Here is an 18488-nt window from a genome sequence, read left to right as displayed (position 1 = left end):
CTCACTCACTCACTCACTCCAAAGTCAGACTCTCAGTGTGACAGAGGCCTGTCATTAGAACCATTATTTTCCAAAGTCCAAACTGGATCATGTCTACATAATCCAGACATTAGAACAGTTTTAATTACTCAAACTGCATTTCTCATTCAGCAAATTAATCAGGCTTATGCTTTTATTATATCTTTGATTAAGAATAAAGATGATTTACTATATTTTTCAAAAGCACATATAGAAAAAGTCTCTTGCAGCACTCTGCATCACTTTTAACATAAAAGGCTGGATGTTAAGACCTTTTACCCTCAGATGTGATGAGAAGCTGGGAGGACTTCAATCTCTCTCTGTCCCCAAATGGCATCTGGGAAAAGGCAAAGCCTCTTGAAGAAATGGGTACAGGGTTAAACATTAATACAAATCAAAGTTTAACTTTATCCAACTTCAGTTAATGTGATGTTAGATAAGTTACAGGAAAATTAATGGTTAAGCTAGAGCTCTGTGCGGAGGTCTTGAGCCACTGCATATTTCATCATATTTTACTTCCAAGAAGTTACCTTATTGTAATTTTTGAAGTGGTCCTGCGAAATAGTTCTCCATCATTTAGAGTGTTTCACTGGACACTGGCTGCTTGTCATTTTCAGTCAAGTCCTTGTACCTTACCGTTTTCACACACGTTTTGTTTGTTTGTTTGTTAAGTGACTTAGGAACCATTTAAAAAAAAATCAACAGCAGATTTTCAAAGTAATCTGAAAAAGGAAAAAGATTTGCACAGGACACAGGAACTAAGAGGTGAATCTAACCCTACAGTTTATCCATATGCTGTTCCTGACTCCTCATCAGAAATGGTCTCAGTGGCAAGGTGACTGTCTTGACAAAGGGAAACAAGGAATAAGAAAGTTCAGCCCGTGTTAAGAATAAAGGTAGTCATATGAAATATTGACTTTAAAGTTCATTAGAACTTGTACAAACTCTGTTTTTGCAATATTGCAGAATAAAGTCCTGTACCGTACACTCACTCCAGCCCAGCAGGTGGCGGAAATAAGTCCAATTGTACGAGGTTAATCGCCGCACAGAAGAATGAAAAGAAGAGAAACGGCGCCCTCTAGAGGCGTGTCAAGTAATGAGGCCGGTCCTCCTTAAATGTTTGTGACAAATATGGCGTTTTGAGGTATTTGGGGGGGGAAAGTGACACGTCCTGCCCCGCCCTGAATAAATACTGAGTCGACGCTGCCTACCTCTGTATGGCACGGAGGGAAGTTCCCTGTAAAAAGTACACAGACATGCACTCTTAGCCAGCATCAAAAGTCCAATGTTCAGCACCGCCTGCTCGCCTTTTTATTTTTTCCGCCGCCGCTGCACTGAACACCCAGACTGCACCAGGACTCACAGCTGGCTGGGTTTGCGGCGATAGAGGAGGTCCGGATTAACTTCAAAAAGAAAGTTAGGCCGGGGTACCACAGTCATGTCTGGACAAAACACATTTGTCAGCCCGTTTCACAGACCCCAGTGTTTGGCTGCTGCAGCTCCCGCGGGGAAAGCCAAACTTACCGATCCCGGCAAGGCCATTTTAGCAGGTAAGAAAGTTGATGTGGGACTGAGCAGAGGCCGCCCTGCAACTTGTTTCGAAGTTTCAACAGTGAGCCTTTAATTGCAGGTGGGATCAGAGCATGGCAGTAATCACTTCCTAGTGTCTCCGGCAAACATCTGCTGCTCAGCCTCTGTGTTATCACTATTATTATCTTCTTTTTTTATATCTTTTCAGGCTAAAGTGTTTGCTTGTTTCTCTTTTTGTTGTAGAAAACCTGACATTTGGAAGATTTGGTCTGTTCAGCCAAAACATTTACCAATTTGGTAAATGATAAACTTAAAATAAGTCTGCCTCTTTATGACCCAGGGTCCAGGAAAAGGGGGTTTTGCACACGTCTTACTATTTTGCTAAGTATTATACTGTTGTACATGTACAGCATGGTTATTTTGAGACGTTAGCAGTCCACCCTTTATAGTCGACTGCAGCAGGCTTATCTGTGAACACCATAATCAGGAAATAGCGGGTAGATAAACATATCTTAAGTTTTCAAGTGTCTTAAAAAATGTCAGAGTTCAACATTAAACCAGGATTCAGTCTGAATAGGAGCAATAATTACAGCAAGCAAACTCTGATGTGGTAAGAACAAAATTTAAAGTATTTCTAAAAAGAGGGATAATTATGGCCTCTAAGACATGAACAGAAGGTCTATGTGAGTCTGCTGTGGTACAAAATACTTACCTGCCTGCACAGAGCACTGCAGCCTGCTGTGACAAACCCAGCTCCTCAGCTTGGGGCCAGAGGAGCTGGTATGATCTGGGACTTGTAGACTCTAGCATTCAGACAGCTGAGTGAAATGAACTCTGGTGTCCTGCAGGTTTCACTGGTCAGTCAGTGACATACACATATTTTGCACGGCACAGTGTGTACAGGACAGTCAACATTGCAACATTGTTAGCATGCACACACATGCTCCAGTTTTACTAAGCTTATTTTTTAACATTAGGATCTGGTTGTATGCCAGATATCAATTAAGCTTGGTCCTAGATTATAAATGTCAAGTGGAGCTTTCTGTTGAACTTTGCTTTTAGGTCCAGCTTTAATCCATTTTTGTGAAACTTGTTATAAAAGTTCAAAGATAAAGCTGCACATGTCCATGTGATTTTTCTCTGTGTCACAGTCAGCAGTTCAGTGGGTGTTTTCTGCTGATGTGCTGGCTGTGTATGGTGTCCTCAGAGGCCCACAAATATGGTTCCCCTGCTCCTGCTCTCTCTCATTGAATCCTGGCAGAAATGACCACTTGTTGACTAGAAGCACACTAGAAGAGGACTTTATATATCCAACTTTGTATAATGGGAATAATCTGGCTGTATCAAAAGTACTGTAAAACACACTATTAATAACCCAGTATATATGTGATGTACATAGATGGAGCTTATTGTTGAGGCATTTTTGCCAAGAAATCCCATTTTTCTGTTGGCACTGAAATGCCATCTTCTACTTTTTTTTCTTTTTTTTAAAGGTGTAGTTTGACAGTTTGACTCACTGCATTTTTACAAACATACAGCTTTCATATAGCTTTCATGGGAAAGTTGAAGTTCTTATTCACTTTGATAGTGTTTAGCAAGTGTGAATGGGAGATTATCCACACACCATGTGATGTCACAGACTATGTAAAAGATGTACATGGCCACTTTTATGTCACTCACTGGTTAACACAGCATTAAGATGAAGCAATTAGCCTGGCTTGTTCAAAGATATTAGAATTACTATATGCTGCTATTACCTCATAAGTTTACTGGCACAATATGCGCTCTTATCCTGCTAGTATAAAGTAAAAAAAAAAAAAGTAAATGTAAATTAAATACTTATGTATGATTTTTTTTTTCTGAAAAAGTACAGGTCATACTGTTAATAACCTTTTATATCTTGGGTCTGTTTTACATTCCTTCCTACTGTAACATTTTCAAAAGATACTACTAAATATTGCTGTTTTAATGTTTCCTAAGGAACCACGTGCCTTCTCTTTATAGAAATCATTTTTGTTATTGTTGCAAGTAATTTTAAAAAGGAAAAAAATAGTTTCAGAATTCCTGCTCGGCATGTCTGTACATGCTGGACTTAATAAACCAGTTCTGTATCTTTTTCCAGCTTCAATATGGGGAACGAGCTGCAGGTACTACTCAGCTGCGTCTTGATGCGGACTGTTTTTTTTTTTGTTTGTTTGTTTTTTCTATTTAGACAGAATTATGCCTGGGTGTGTCATAAATGGCACCGTTTATGTAATGAGCTGGTAGCCAAAATGCTACCATGATTGATGTTGTTGTGAAGACAGTGGTTAGTCAGACTGTAATTAAGGGGTTGTTGTTTTTTTCACAAACAGCCCCGCTTGCTTGTTTGCGTGTGAGCTAGAACCATTGCTGTGTTGGATTTTTCTGCATGACATTTGTTTGAAAGAATGCATGTTACACAACAACACAGAACTGAACTTTGTATTGTGAATGAATCCAAAAGTAAACATGAGTGAAAAAGCACATTAAAGCCGTTATTTTCATCCACTGAGTTCTTAGTTTTCCCCGTTATTGCCAGATACTCTCAACACATTGAACCCAGAAGCACACTGGCCAAAAAAACCTATATTTTGTCTAGCTTTTCCCCTTTTTTACCCCACTTTTTACAGTTCTTAATGCTTTGACAGTTTACTACTTGTAATTTAAACTTGTCCCTTCTGGGTAGTCGAGGAACTGGGCCGCTGTCACCTTGCTGAATCCATCCTGCTGCACATTAATGTGTATGGAGACTACACACCCCCTTGAGTTGGAGATGGGCCAAGGGGAGTATCTGTAGTCAGAAAACAACTGAAAAAACAGCTGAGCCAATCAGCTGCAAGATGCTTGTTAGCTGTTCAACTGCAGATCTGTAGCAACCAGGCTTTTAAGGTGGAGCTAGTCTGCAGTTGTACATGAATAACTGTATAGCAGGCATCTGTGAAACAGTGCCGTGTAGATGTGGTGAATGCTAATGTGCACTTCACTAACATTTTTGAAAAGCAACTTTTTTCACACTTGCTTTTATTCTACAAACCGTATCAAATATCCTTCACACCTAACCACACCAAGGTTTTTATCTGTATTCCTTTGAGCTTCTTTTAAATGGTCACATGGCTTGCATCTTGTGTGTATTTTATTTATTTGATTTTTTTTTTAAATTTATTGCATTTTATTTTGTGTGAGCTGCAAAAATAAATATTTTAGTCCTTTAAATAGCTCGTTTTGACTCTTTTGAAACCAGCATTTTCTTTTTTCCCCCTCCTTCTTGCCCGTTCTTTAGGTGGGATTGCAGGAGGCATAGAGATCTGCATCACCTTCCCAACAGAATATGTTAAAACACAACTGCAGCTAGATGAAAAGGCCAATCCTCCTAAATACAAAGGCATTGGTGAGTCCTTGTTTAATGTTGTCTTTTTCTTTTTTTATTTAGTTCTAGCACTTTTGATGATATCACAATTTTTAAAAAAAAACATATTTACCATACCTTATGATGCTTCAGTACTTTATATTACATAAAGTACAGTGCTGATGTAGAGTTAACATTTTTAATAGAACTTATGTGTTGTTATAGTGGCTTCAGAGCATCGGTAATATGGATATCAGTTTAGCAGAGTATCTGTAACTTCACAGAGATAAAACTGGTATCAGTATTCTTATCTAACTACCATAGAAATCTTTCTGAATCTCTCCATCTATTCTCAAAGATTAATTATTTAAACAGAAATGATAGATACTGTTGAAGGAAAAAATCTGAATGAATAATACTTTCAGGATTTCTTTACTTATTAAAATACAAAATGGCAATTCTCAGGTCAGGTTAGGAGCTGTGTATGCGCAGTTATTGACATTAGGTGGCTAATCTAGATCTGAATGACTGTGGGCGACCCTTACAAGCAGACAATGTGGAGGAGGTGGGCCAAGTTACCGTTTCTGTCCTTTGAACTTTGCTCTGCCAGTTTCACAAGACAGTTGACCCCCTAGTAATCAGGCTTTGTACTTATGGCAGTTGACTCCTGTTGGATCTGGGGGAGAATCAAAGCTGCACATGCTGATCTAAATAGCTGAAAAGGATGTTAAACATGGAATAATAATAGATAAAAGTTCAACTCATTGACAAAACAGTGATAATGGGCATTCTGGACTGGGCCTTATAATGGCTCAGATGGGTGAGAAAAAACACAACAAAACATCATCTTTAAATTATTGCTCGACACATACAGTAGACAATACAGAAAATGCGTTTGAAAATGAAAAACCAGAACAAGCAAATAACACCAACACTGTAATAAACACATTTAAAGTTGTTTGCATGAAGATACCGCGACTCAGCTCAATGCAGAATTTCCAATGATGTAAAAACGTATTTGTTTAATGGCTACTTGAAACAGTTAAGGATCAGCTGTACTGGGTGTTAATCATTAATTGTTTAATCATTTATGTTGATTTGAAGTTGTCGCAATCTTTTCGGCTGTTTGCACAGCTCTCCTGACTTACACACCTGGAATAACAAGCATTGTGAGTGCGCAGACATTAGCAAATAGTGTTTGTGTAGTAAATTGATCTTTGCTCATGAACTTTGGCACAAATCGTGCTTGCGTACTGAAACTCAGTACACAGTACAAACCTCGGTACAAAGGACTTTGTTGTTTCCATCAAATTCAGTCTTATCTGTTAACAGTTAGAGTTTTTTCTTTATAACTGTGCATATGCACAACTGATCTTTGATACCAGTGGATCAAAGTAAATTTCTTTTTAAAAGCTGCTTCCTTTTGCTTTTTCTCTTGTCATTTATCCTGTTTCCTTCCCTCTGCAGTTGACTGTGTGAAGCAGACAGTGAAAGGTCATGGTGTGAGGGGTCTTTACAGAGGTCTAAGCTCGCTGGTCTATGGCTCTATACCTAAAGCAGCTGTCAGGTACTGCAGCGCCACAAACAAAAAGCAAATGAGCACACTAAACATGTTTTGGAATGTGCACAGTCATATTAACTTTACAGCAACTTTTTTCCAACTTAACTTCAGTATTTAACTTCAGGGGTTTTCACTTTGTTTTACAGTGTAGAAATAACATCATGCCATCAAAACTCAAAATAAAAATGTTTATTATTGATAATATCACACGATATTATCAAAAGATTTGTCATTGATTTGTATTTGCTTTATGATTAACTGAATATTTGATCAGTTGATTTAAAATTTATAGCCATATGAGTAAATAAAGGTAATTGCTTATTTTTTTATTTGTTCTTAGTTTTGATTGTCACTTGTGAATAATGATTGATGATTTGCCAGGATTTTTTCTCATCCAGACCTAATCTATATTCTTCTGAAGCTTCTTCAGGAGTTTCCTAGTACATGCCATGGTTGTAGTAAGAAAGGCCAAATGTTAATTCATTAGTTAGTGCAATTCACAATAGGAAAGCCCGAAAGTTGTTACTATTAATGGCTTCTAAGTGAGATGAAATGTATCTCTGAGTTTGTTTAAAAAAATTCTCTCACTTCTACAGATTTGGGATGTTTGAGTTCCTCGGTAATAAGATGCGTGATGAGAGCGGCAAACTAGACAGCAAGCAAGGATTTTTCTGTGGCCTTGGAGCTGGAGTGGCAGAGGCTGTGGTTGTAGTCTGTCCTATGGAAACAATTAAGGTAAAAAAAAAATAAATTAAACACATCATGTTGTGTCTTTCAATTCAAATATTTTTTATTACGTGTGGTGGAGATACAAATCTCTCTGGGCTTACATCAGGAAGGATATCTGGTGTTTCTATCAAATCAAATCAAATCAAATCAAATCAAATAAATGGAACAACCCATTGGTGCAGTCCCTTGTGAATAAGGGAGGAGCCAAAGGTAGCTTTTAGTGGAGTAAGTAAACTTACTTGTGTGGTATATGAATCTTGGCATGGTATTACAGTAACATAAAATAACAATATAGAGGAAATGTTCTTAGTTTTAGCCTTTGCCAGGGTAGGTACATTTGTCAGCCTAACATTGATAAAGTTTCTTTAGACAGGTTCCAAACTAAGTTAAATGACCTAGAAATACCTGTGTGGCAGCCACAAGAAAGGCTAGCTGATTTCTCTAAATGCTGAGAAAAAGTGCTTCAGTGCTCCCTTAATTAGCTCTATTAGCAATAAATACACTTGACCAAGGGATCAGAGTGATGCATTCACAAAAAACATCGACAAAACTGACAGTGGTGCATAATGGTAATGTTAATTATAGGTGCATTTTCCATTTCGTACCATAACTTGCTACATGTATTAAATTTTCAGTAAACAGGCTGTCGAACCCACAGCTGAACTCTAAATTGGATCATTTTCCTCTGGTTAAGATTCCACTGAAAGCATTAACAGGTAGAATGAAAGCTTTCACACTTAATCATCTCCCCAGAGAGTACACATAAAATGCAGTAAATTTGATTTTATAGGTTATATGTTAAATCTTTGGAATGACACCATTTTTTTTTCATGGTTCTCATATTGATCTGAAGTACAGCGCAACGAAATACAGTAAGAATGAGTCAGGGTGAAGTAAGATATCATATACTAAAATGGAAACTAATAAACTAAAATGGAATCAAACATAAACCTTTTATACGGTTAAAAACTTCAAGCATCAAAATAAAAAATATAAACACAATAAAAACACAAAACTAATATTCCTGCTGCGAACACAATTGGAAAATTAAAGTTATGGGATACTGCAGTCACTTAATAGTTAATTCAGCTTTGTCCTTGCAGGTCAAATTCATCCACGATCAGACATCAGCAAATCCAAAGTACAGGGGATTTTTCCATGGGGTGAGGGAGATTATTAGATCCCAAGGTAAGAAGGGCTTCAGTTGCATTATACTGCCACCTGTTGTTCCTACCATTTATACACATGTGTTATTTAGATAATTATCCTCCTTATGACTTCTGAGAAGTTCATGAATTCATTTTAGGTGATAAATATGAAAGCTGTAATGAAGGTTGTCATGAAAAAGTGATTATTTTACTGTTGCACTTTTAGGGCTAAAGGGGACTTATCAAGGGTTAACAGCCACTGTCCTAAAACAAGGCTCAAACCAGGCCATCCGCTTTTATGTCATGACTTCACTAAGAAACTGGTACAAAGGTAAGGGAGTCAATACATTTGCAACCACTTGATGCAAATAAAAATGCAGTAAAAAAAAAACAAAAAACTTTTTTTGTTTCTTTTTTTTTTTTTTCTGACGCCTAGGTGATGACCCCAACAAAGCCATTAACCCTTTGATAACTGGACTGTTTGGAGCTATTGCCGGGGCTGCCAGTGTCTTCGGAAACACTCCCCTGGATGTCATTAAGACAAGAATGCAGGTCAGTACCTTAACATATTTCCAGTTTTCCTAGTTTATCCCTTAGCTTTCCAACTAACATGTATATATGCACATTTTCCAACAGGGCCTTGAAGCGCACAAGTACAAAAGCACAGTAGACTGTGCGGTCAAGATCCTGAAGCATGAGGGACCACTGGCGTAAGTTCATGTGCCTGGTTGATATAGTTTTTGAGAAAAAAATGATTTAAAGGTTTTAAATGTATATCTATTTATTCTCACTGTTGGATCTGGCCTTGTTTGAACTGTTAAACTGTCAGTTACCACATTTATATTGGTGAGAACATCATGTCATTTAGTTAATGACTGCATAGTGTAGTGGTTTACACATCTGCCTAACGTACCTGGTTCAAGCCTGGTAGGACACATACATCCCTTGGGGGATGTTTCAGGAAGGGAATCCTATGTGTGTGGTGACTTATCCATCTATCCATTAACCCACTTTATACTATAGACTGAGATTAAGCCTGTTCATTGGAGGAATAATAAAAACACAGGTGTATTTAAGCTCACAGCACATCTACAGACAATTCAGAATCAGAATGATGTAAGATTTGGATAACCAGAGGAACACAAACTGAAAACTCATCTGTTTATCTTCATTTTGACCATTTTTTCAAGGCGTTATCGTTAATGTCAAAGTTGCTTTAGTTTGATTCACAGGGAAACTTTGTATGGCTTGTCTGTATAGCTTTATAGGTGCTCTGTTTCAGACTAGGTCTACAGCTGCTAATTGATATTTTATCCTCCACTTCATAACTGTTCTTTAAAAAAGTAGTCAGCAGCACAGTAGTGGAGTTGTTAGCACTGTAACGTCACGGGACCGGTTCAAACACTGGTTGGGCTCTTTCTGGGTCGAGTCTGCATGTTCACTCTGTTGTGCCTGCGGGGGTTTCTCCTCTGTACTCCGGTCTTCCCCGTAGTGGCTCAATAATGTAGCAGTTTACACATTTGTCTAACAAGCAAAAGATCCCCAGGAGAGACTAATTCATTTAGGGTCACATCATCAGGTGTAAAAAATAAAAATAAAAAATAATAAAAATATAGCTCTGGCTTCCTCCCACAGTTTAATGTTAGGTCAACTTGTGGCTGGACATTGGGTGTGAGGTAGATGAAGTGTGCAAAGTATATTGAATAAACTGTTGTATGGTTAAATGTGAGTTATAGTCTGACGTGCTTTGAGTGGTTAGTAGGACTAGAAAAGCACTGTATAATTGCAAGTGCCTTACATTGTCATTACTTCATTACAGTTCTGTAATTTCATAAATATAACAAAAACTAGGGAATGAATAAATGAATACAAAAATAAAAATAATTTACTGCAGAGTAGCAACATATTATACATTTAAATATTTAAAACTTTAGTTAAGTTGAATTTATACTTATAGGCTCTGTCACCTATGATCTACGGCTTCATATAGATATTTTTGGTCAGAAATGACTAAATTTGGCTTATAGCGTTATTGCCACTAACTTTTTAAAATTATTTTTATTGACCCTGTAGTATTGTGAAACTCTGATATCATGGTTGCCTAATGTAACATTCACTGTCTGTTACTTCATTAGGTTCTACAAAGGTACTGTGCCTCGGCTGGGTCGGGTGTGTATGGATGTCGCAATAGTCTTCATTATCTACGAGGAAGTTGTGAAGCTCCTGAACTTGGTTTGGAAGACGGACTGAAATCAAGTGGCGCTAAATAAGCAGGACTGTCATGACAGGCCAATCTCCTTAAATCCTGTTTCTAGGTTCAAATATCTACCTCCAAGTGATTTTTCAGAAAGAAAGAAAGAAAGGGATTGGTATGTTCTTGATTTATTTATAGCCCAGCAAACAGTAGTTGGAACTATTATCTAGCAGAATCACTGCTTACAGATGCTCTTTTTTAAAAATTCCACAGAACATTATTTCACCCTGCTCAATCAGAGAACTGAGAGCGCTCTCAACACAAACAAGGAACTAAAGTTTGTACGTACTGAATCAAAGACAAACCACTTACTTACCTAATGTAATATATAAACTATAGGTTAAAATTATGGGGAGTTGACTCAAATTTATTGAATCAAAAATGTAAACCCCTTTTATATGCAAGTTGTCAGAGAGGTTAGAAACCATTGTGAGGATGTGAAATGCTCCAAAAGCTGCAGGTACATTAAGAACTGCATGGCTGAAGTCAAGATTACAGAGTAGCCAGTTGTGGAAGATGCAGCATTTCTTTAAATGATAATACACATGTTCACATTGTTTAGAAATGCACATTTCCATAAAGAAAGTGTTTGTGGGTAAAGAGGGTTCACTATTAAGTTGCAGAGATGTTTTAAATCAGTTAACTCACTAATGTCACTAAAAGTGCCTACGTGCTGTATAATTCATTTTGTGGTGTTTTGCAAATAAGAATGATTATTTAATCTTGTCACTAAAGACTAGAATAATTTACACATACTGCTCTGTTCCAGTCAGTGTCTAATAAGTTCATGTCTTCTATTATCCTTCGAACTGTTAGGTTTTTTTTTCATGCATTGAGAAATGGTGTTAATAGTGCCTTCCATCTCATTCCTTTGTCATTAACTTTTAATTGCAGTTTTTTTTTTATTCTTAACTGTGTAATATTAGTTGCCTTTTCTTTTTTTAATCAACTGATGACCCAATGTGCCAACTGCTGCTTGAAAATATAATGCCATGCTATTAACTGGAGTTCTAGACATGGAGTCTGGTTGTTTACATGCAATGCCTTTAAATTAGTTGGCTTATCTTATGTCTTTGTGGAGGAGACACAATGTTTACCACATGTTGCCTTTTTCAGCCTCCTGTTTAACCAGACCTGCAGGAGCGTCACACTTTGTCAGAAATTTTTTAATATTTCTGGAGTTTTCTTGTTAACAGGTGAATATTATATGCATTTTATATATATATATATATATATATATATATATATATATATATATATATATATATATATATATATATATATATATATATATATATATATATATATATATATATATATATATATATATATGAATGAATTACCCAGGAGTTAAAAGCTGGTATTGTGCCTTCGATCTTCTTAATTCTAATATGAATGCTCAGAAGTAAACATGGATCAGACTGTTGGTATGGTCTTTTTTTTCTTTCAATCCGTCATTCTTTGAATGTGTAGGGTTAATAATAATAGTGCTATCTGTGTTGTACTATATTAATTTTTTGTGATTACTTACTGTTGTGTGTAGTACTGGTGGTAATTTGTGGTTTTCTGTGCACAAATGTTCTCTTCTTTTCTAACAGTCACCAAACAGACATTAGCTATCATTGACAGAATGTGATAAAATGCTTTTATATTCATTATGTATATTGCAGCAAAAATGTAAGGCTGACACAAAGTCCCTAGGCATACCATTTGGGAACCATAGGTTAAGGCTATCAAACTTCTGATGTGGCTTCATAATAAATGCAAACAATCAGAAATAATCAACTCTCTTAAAAATCCTGTATTCAAGTAGGTATAACCTAGGTATTATGGGGCTTTAGAGTGTCTTACAAGGCCTGAATGGCAATCTGTCGTGGGCATACCTTGCCACTTGCCCTGTGACTGCTGAGATAAGATCCAAAATCCCACGGAACCCATGGTGGATTATTTTTTGGCATATTGTCGATTTGCCCTTCTTGGACCTTACGCCTGCCGTAGCTGTCAGTACAGCCCAATGACAGTCATTGGTATTCACTAGCTACTCGTTGAGAGACGCTTGAAAGAAGATGCTTGTGTGTTTGTTGTTCTTCCAAGGGTAGTTAACATGTCTCTCAATGGAGGCGGAAGCAGAGGATTTTATTTCACCACCGTCCTGTCTTTGGCAAGGTCGCTGGCAGCTCACCGGCAGGCACCGATAGACAAGGTAAAGCTTCAGTTAGACTAGCGACCTACCGGTGACCAGCTAATAGCCTAAATAGTCTCTGACAATAAGGCCCGTCACAGACCGCTTTTCTACCAGTGTGGTCTGTGTTATGAATCAGAATAGACTCTAAACATGATTGTTTTGTCAATATATAAATTATAGAGTTATTTCAGGATTAAGGGGCGCGACATAGCATCACTGGTACCTTGCTAATGTCGGCTAACGTTAGCTGTTTTTAGCTTGTAGTTTTCCTTTTTTAAAAAAACCAAACTTTTCCCCTCATGTGAACAATTAGATCCTTACTTTTCATCCGTACATGTTGGCACAGGAAAGCAAACCCTTTTTGTGTCCTGATTCAGTCGAACACCCGCTGTATGTACAGTTATACATTTATACAGTATTCTAAACTTTTAGTTTGAGGGTCATTACCAAATATGGTGCCACCAGATCTTTAATCATTGTGGTCCGAACATTCTTTGAATGGACCAACATGTGTAGTCAATGTTGTCAGGAAAGGTGAGGGATAAATACAAGTGTTATGAAAATATGTTAAAAAGCGTTACTTATCTGTAATTTATACGATGTTTAAAGAAATAAAATATGCATGGCGCAATCAAGATTTGTCCAGTCACCTAAATATTTTGGAGCTGTTACAATGAGCTGTTTATTTGGCTGACTTCAAAATGAATTTGTTTTTAAATGTATTTATGTATTTGTTTGTTTGTGTAGTGTGTATTGTTATTTATTTGTGGCAGGAAAACACAAAGACAGTTATGTAAAAATGACTGCTTTTAAACTCTTTACCATCAAAATAGACACACAGATCAAGATATGAATTATATATTAGCCACTGTTGGTCAGCAACATCTTATTTGCTGTTGTATAGTGTGTGTGTGTGTTTAGTACAGTAAGCATATTGTAAATAATTAAGTAAACTAAGACCAAGACAAAATTGTACTTTAGCTCAAATCATTATCAGCTTTTTGTTTTCTTGTATTTAATGGGAAAGGTTAATAAGTTCATAATTGGTAGTCATAGCTTTAGCCTTGTGGTTTTCAAAGTTTTGTGAAAGCCAAAATTTATAGTGACAGTTGTATTCATATCTGCTTATAACTGTTCACGTGTCATGAGTTATTTTTTCAATTGCACTTTCAGAAAGAGTTTTATTGCATATTTTCAGCTTTGAATGATGTAGTATTTACCTCCTTGTTGTTGTACACTACAGTGATAATGAATGGTTGACAAAAAAATCAAGACACACTCTGACTTGGCATATCAGTTGCTCTAATACAGTGTCAGCATACTTTAAGTTCATTGTCCAATGTTGTGTAATGTTACCAAATCCAACATGGCTCACACAACAAGTGTATTCAGTTTGTCTCACTTCTACTGTATTCAGTGTGTCCAGGTCTTATGTCAGGGAGAGAAACTGTGAGACCAATAAATTCTGATCCTGTTCCCAAACATTTCAGTGATGAGGGCTGAAGTAATATTTTAATCCATAGTCACATGCAGAAGTTTTAGCTGAGAAATATAGTGTTAATATTGCTGGCAGAAGGTAACAGAATATATGGTAAGGTGGAGTTTCACTATAGGAGTACTAGCTCGATTCTGAGTCCCCTTTTGGAGTAGGATAAAGCTGTCATCTGTGGTGATATTTTTAGTGTAGTTGATGGGTAACAAGATCCTCAAACAGGTTAATCTGTTCATGACAGGAAAGAGGGGCAACTTCCCTGTTCTCTCAATTTAAGAGGAACAAGACGAGAGGTACACAAAGAGGGAACAAATTATGACCTTAAGGTTGTCAATTTCACACGAGTCCATCTAGTTCCAAAACCTACTGCAGATGCCAACTAGCAAAAAGTGGTTTTGTTTGAATGGCATGATTTTAACAAACACTGATTTGAAATTGTTTTATTACAGTGGATCAGTCTTGAAAATGTGACACTGAATGTTGTTGAGAAACCTAAATTGTACAGCCAATTCTCTTCTGGATGAGCCAGTGTTACTCAGTTGAATCGTTAGGATTTGTGATCAGAGATTAAGCAGCTGAATGTATTGTAAAATTCTACAAGAATGCAGAGGCTGAACTGATTAGAAAATACATTTACTGAGTATCAGAAGGGGGAAATGCTAAACAGGAAGTACACTCCTTGATAAAGAGCCGTGGCTGCAGTAATATAATGACCCGTCAGCCCATTGTGTCATTGTGTAAGAAGTGTGTGTCAGTTTGTGGACTTTATTTTGCTGTTTTTCTGTCTGCAGTAACCTGCTCTATAAATCTGTATGTGATCGTATTAATTATCTTTAGAGATGTAGGATGTTTAAGGGGTTGTCTGATAAACAAAATTTATTTATTAGTCATTGTTCTGATGAAAGAATTTTAGCCAAGAACTACATCTGGTATTGGAGACCGTGTCTGTAGAGGAGGGACTCTACTTAAAAGCCATCTTTGAGTGGGGATTTTTAACTCTTTCTGAAGATTAAAAATATTAATGAATAATAAATTATTATTATACTTCTTGCTTGTTGTCTGAGTTACTGAGTTACTTTCAGTGGATGTTAGAATGGCCTGTGGTTTTTTTGTTTAATTTCAGAATCAGTTTGTAAAATGGAAATGTCCTATTAATCTAATTTCTGCTTATCTTTTCTTTGACATTTTTCAAAAGTCACATTTAATGAAACATTTCAATGGTGTCTAAGCCAAAAAGACAGCGGCAGTTTGTAATAACCTGCTGAATACTCATTTCCCTCTCTTTCATTTATTAGTGTTTTGTCTCAAGCTTATTGAGATATTATTTAGTTTTAATAAGCAAATCAATCATCTTACCTGGATGATTGATTTGGTCTTTGGCTTTGAAATCAAATAGTTTTTAGTGGAATGTTTTATGTGAAGTTTCCACAACATCCCCTTTGTGGGCTTTAATCATTTAAAATATCCTCTCTCTCCTCTCATGGAAAACAAACAGGAAGTAGTGGCCCTGCTCTCTGTTTAAATGGTGGTTAATCCCTCACTGAACTCTCAATCATGGGGCTAATTAATGCCACAGGCAGGTTTTCAACTGGACTTTTAATTGGATTCAAATCCTGAGGCCCATTTAGATAGTCAAAATCATTAATGGGACAACAAAGTGCCTGTTTTAAACCCGGTAGGCAAGAAATTTCTCTATATTTAAAATATTGTTATATTTAATAGCTTCCTAAAGTTGAGAAATGTTTACAACTCCTCTTCATCTACCCACATTGTCCTCCCACAGGTTCAGAAGCTACAATGCATGTGTCCAGTGGACTTCAGAGGAATCTTCCAGCTAGATGAAAGGAGGAGAGATGCTGTGATTGCACTTGGCATTTTTCTAGTCGAGTCAAACCTGCAGGTAAATATCGTACCTGGTTTCCTCTCCTCATTGTCGTACTTTTGTACTTGTATTAATTTAAGGATGTTAATTTTCTTATACTCTGGAATACACGTATTTCAGCACAAAGATGCTATTGTTCCCTACCTTCTTGGGCTGCTTAAAGGACTCCCTAAAGTTCAGTGGATTGAAGAAAGCTCGGAACGCAAAGGAAGGGGTGGGTAACAGTCTTACATGTACTTTATCCTGTCATTTCTTTTCATTTTATAGGTGCTGTTTAGTCATTTTTTATTTCTGTTGCAGATACCCTTCCTGTGGCAGAGAACTTCAGCTTTTGTCTTGTGACATTGTTGTCGGATGTCGCCCAATGTGATGAAACCTTACGAGGGCAGGTGTGTGGTAATGAGTCTATATATACATGGGTATAGATGCTGTTTATCTCATGGGTACTCAGATTTTTAAATACATTAAGCTCTCATTCACACAGGCCTAGAGACTGGTCAGCAACCATTTGACAACCACCGGTCACTAGGGAAGAAAACAAATATTCCCCAATTGGTTAACACGTGTGCTGGCAATTCCTGGAAGTTATTTGTTGCTTCAGAAGAGTAAAAATCAAAATGGTTTAAATATTAATAAATATTATTTAAATGATTATGTTATCAGATCCTGGAAGTAGTTATGGACATCATGCAGGTCCTGCAAGATATCTGCAAAAATCCAGAAGCTCATGACAAAGGTACCAACAGAGACCTCGTTCTTCCGTTAAGTGCTGCTATAGATCATTCCAGTGCTAAATAACATCCACAATATTCTTGTACGTATTCTTGTATTATTCTTTTTCTTGTACAGAATACCTATGTAGGTACACTGTGCCCACCTTGCTTGGTGTTGCAAGAGCATTTGGCCGATACAGCAACACTGACGAGCCGTTACTATCCAAGCTGTTTCCTCGACCAGTTGCTCCCTTGCTGTCCACAAATGATGATAGCGATACTGTCCGGCGACGGTCCTTCAATGACTTCCGTTCAATCCTACCAAGCTCCTTGCTCACAGTTTGTCAGGGAGACTCTCTGAAACGCAAAGGCTCCTCTGTGTCCAGTGTGTCACAGCAGGTAATAAAATGAAACAGGCAAGAAGGCAAAACTAACAACATGTGTTTATTAAAAATAAATAAATAAATAAAAAATAAAATGAAATCCTGATTTTGTTTTCAGGCCAGTCCAGAGAGAGCAGGTCTGACACCCAACTCGCCTGCTGATCCCTCTGCACAGTACTTTGAAGGTAATTTCAGATCAGGGTGACACCTCTTTTTGGGTGCAGTATTTCATGCTTTCAGAAGTTGTTTTGTTTTTTACCGCAAACAGAATAGACATTTTTACGGTACATAATTTATTCTTCCCTCTATGTTAAGGTTCTTACCTCCCCGATGGCAGTGCAGTGGACCCTGACTACTACTTCTCCACCATAAGCTCCAGCTTCTCTGTGTCCCCTCTTTTTACTGGAAGCAGCACTGGAGAGTTTCATGTCCCTCTAGATATGCTCAGACAACTCCTTCACATGGTCAGCAGTAACCACACTCAGAGTTTGGTTTTGTACATGCATGCAAGGTGAACATTGTATTACTTCTTTTGAACAGGTTCAACAGTTTGTCTCCGAGTCATTTTTAAAATCACTGGATGACACCTTGGCAGAACTTCAAGTGGTATGCCTCTCAAGTCCACTCAGATTTCTCTTGACTTTACTTTTCATGTTACACTTTATTTGTAAATTTCTGTTGCTTTCTTTGCAGGTGAATCCTGGTCTTCATCTCTACTACAAAACCTTCAGTGATCCTCTTTATGTAGCCATATTTAAAATGCTGAGAGACACTCTTTATAATATGAAAGGTAAGGTAATCTGTAATAGATCCTTGCATTAAAGGTAGTTTTTATAATTACCCTTAACAAAATCTAACTAATACGTTCAACACCTTCAGGCAGTGGTAAATTAACAAGGTGATTCTGCTATTTGTATCTAAAAAGTGCTGTGTCCTTATTTGAAGAAGAGAAAAGTTAACCAGAAACTACAGAAACAGTGGTGGTCTGCATTCTCAATTGCACACTTTGATCAGGAATAAAAATATGGTGCCAGAATTACAGGCGATAAACAGGACTGTAACTGATTACAAGAATGAGAACCAGTAATATTCTAACTTTTATTTTTAAAATTGTCTTTTAATTTTGTGATTTTTTTTTAAATCTACTGTGATCTTGAAAATGGTATTGAGTATATTACTGGTTATTGGTATAGTGTTTGAAATTTTAGTGTCATGAAAACCCTACC

At 37.0% G+C, this 18488-nt stretch overlaps 2 protein-coding genes across 3 annotated transcripts in view; both read left to right on the top strand.

Moving 5' to 3' along the window:
- Positions 1-1205: 1205 nt before the first annotated feature.
- On the top strand, positions 1206-11810 carry slc25a1b (slc25a1 solute carrier family 25 member 1b). Its single transcript, XM_085167652.1, has 9 exons — positions 1206-1568; positions 4850-4957; positions 6383-6482; positions 7073-7211; positions 8309-8393; positions 8580-8684; positions 8790-8905; positions 8990-9063; positions 10489-11810. Exons 1-9 carry the CDS (start codon positions 1457-1459, stop codon positions 10601-10603), a joined length of 954 nt encoding a protein of 317 aa, XP_085023778.1. The 5' UTR covers positions 1206-1456; the 3' UTR covers positions 10604-11810.
- A 254-nt stretch (positions 11811-12064) lies between these two features.
- Positions 12065-18488, top strand: part of pi4kaa (phosphatidylinositol 4-kinase, catalytic, alpha a) — a 58314-nt gene continuing 51890 nt past the window's right edge. Inside the window, exons 1-10 of one of the 2 annotated variants that reach the window (XM_085167553.1) lie at positions 12065-12810; positions 16068-16184; positions 16287-16380; positions 16467-16555; positions 16830-16902; positions 17016-17278; positions 17381-17447; positions 17578-17726; positions 17803-17868; positions 17956-18052. In XM_085167553.1, the coding sequence (XP_085023679.1) occupies positions 12712-12810; positions 16068-16184; positions 16287-16380; positions 16467-16555; positions 16830-16902; positions 17016-17278; positions 17381-17447; positions 17578-17726; positions 17803-17868; positions 17956-18052 (1114 nt within the window). In that variant the 5' untranslated portion in view covers positions 12065-12711. The remainder of the gene's footprint in view (positions 12811-16067; positions 16185-16286; positions 16381-16466; positions 16556-16829; positions 16903-17015; positions 17279-17380; positions 17448-17577; positions 17727-17802; positions 17869-17955; positions 18053-18488) is intronic. The other variant, XM_085167555.1, reaches the window with a different exon arrangement.

The sequence above is a fragment of the Neolamprologus multifasciatus genome, chromosome 7, assembly GCF_963576455.1.
Source record: "Neolamprologus multifasciatus chromosome 7, fNeoMul1.2, whole genome shotgun sequence".
Classification (NCBI taxonomy): domain Eukaryota; kingdom Metazoa; phylum Chordata; class Actinopteri; order Cichliformes; family Cichlidae; genus Neolamprologus; species Neolamprologus multifasciatus.
This window is presented reverse-complemented; position numbering and strand designations above follow the sequence as displayed.

What these genes read in the sequence shown, in the direction of transcription:
- slc25a1b (XM_085167652.1), top strand. Translation starts at nt 1,457, where the DNA reads ATGTCTGGACAAAACACATTTGTCAGCCCGTTTCACAGACCCCAGTGT. An exon ending in GTCCTATGGAAACAATTAAG is followed by an intron (nt 7,212 to 8,308) that starts GTAAAAAAAAAA and finishes TTGTCCTTGCAG; the next exon opens with GTCAAATTCATCCACGATCA. An exon ending in TCATTAAGACAAGAATGCAG is followed by an intron (nt 8,906 to 8,989) that starts GTCAGTACCTTA and finishes ATTTTCCAACAG; the next exon opens with GGCCTTGAAGCGCACAAGTA.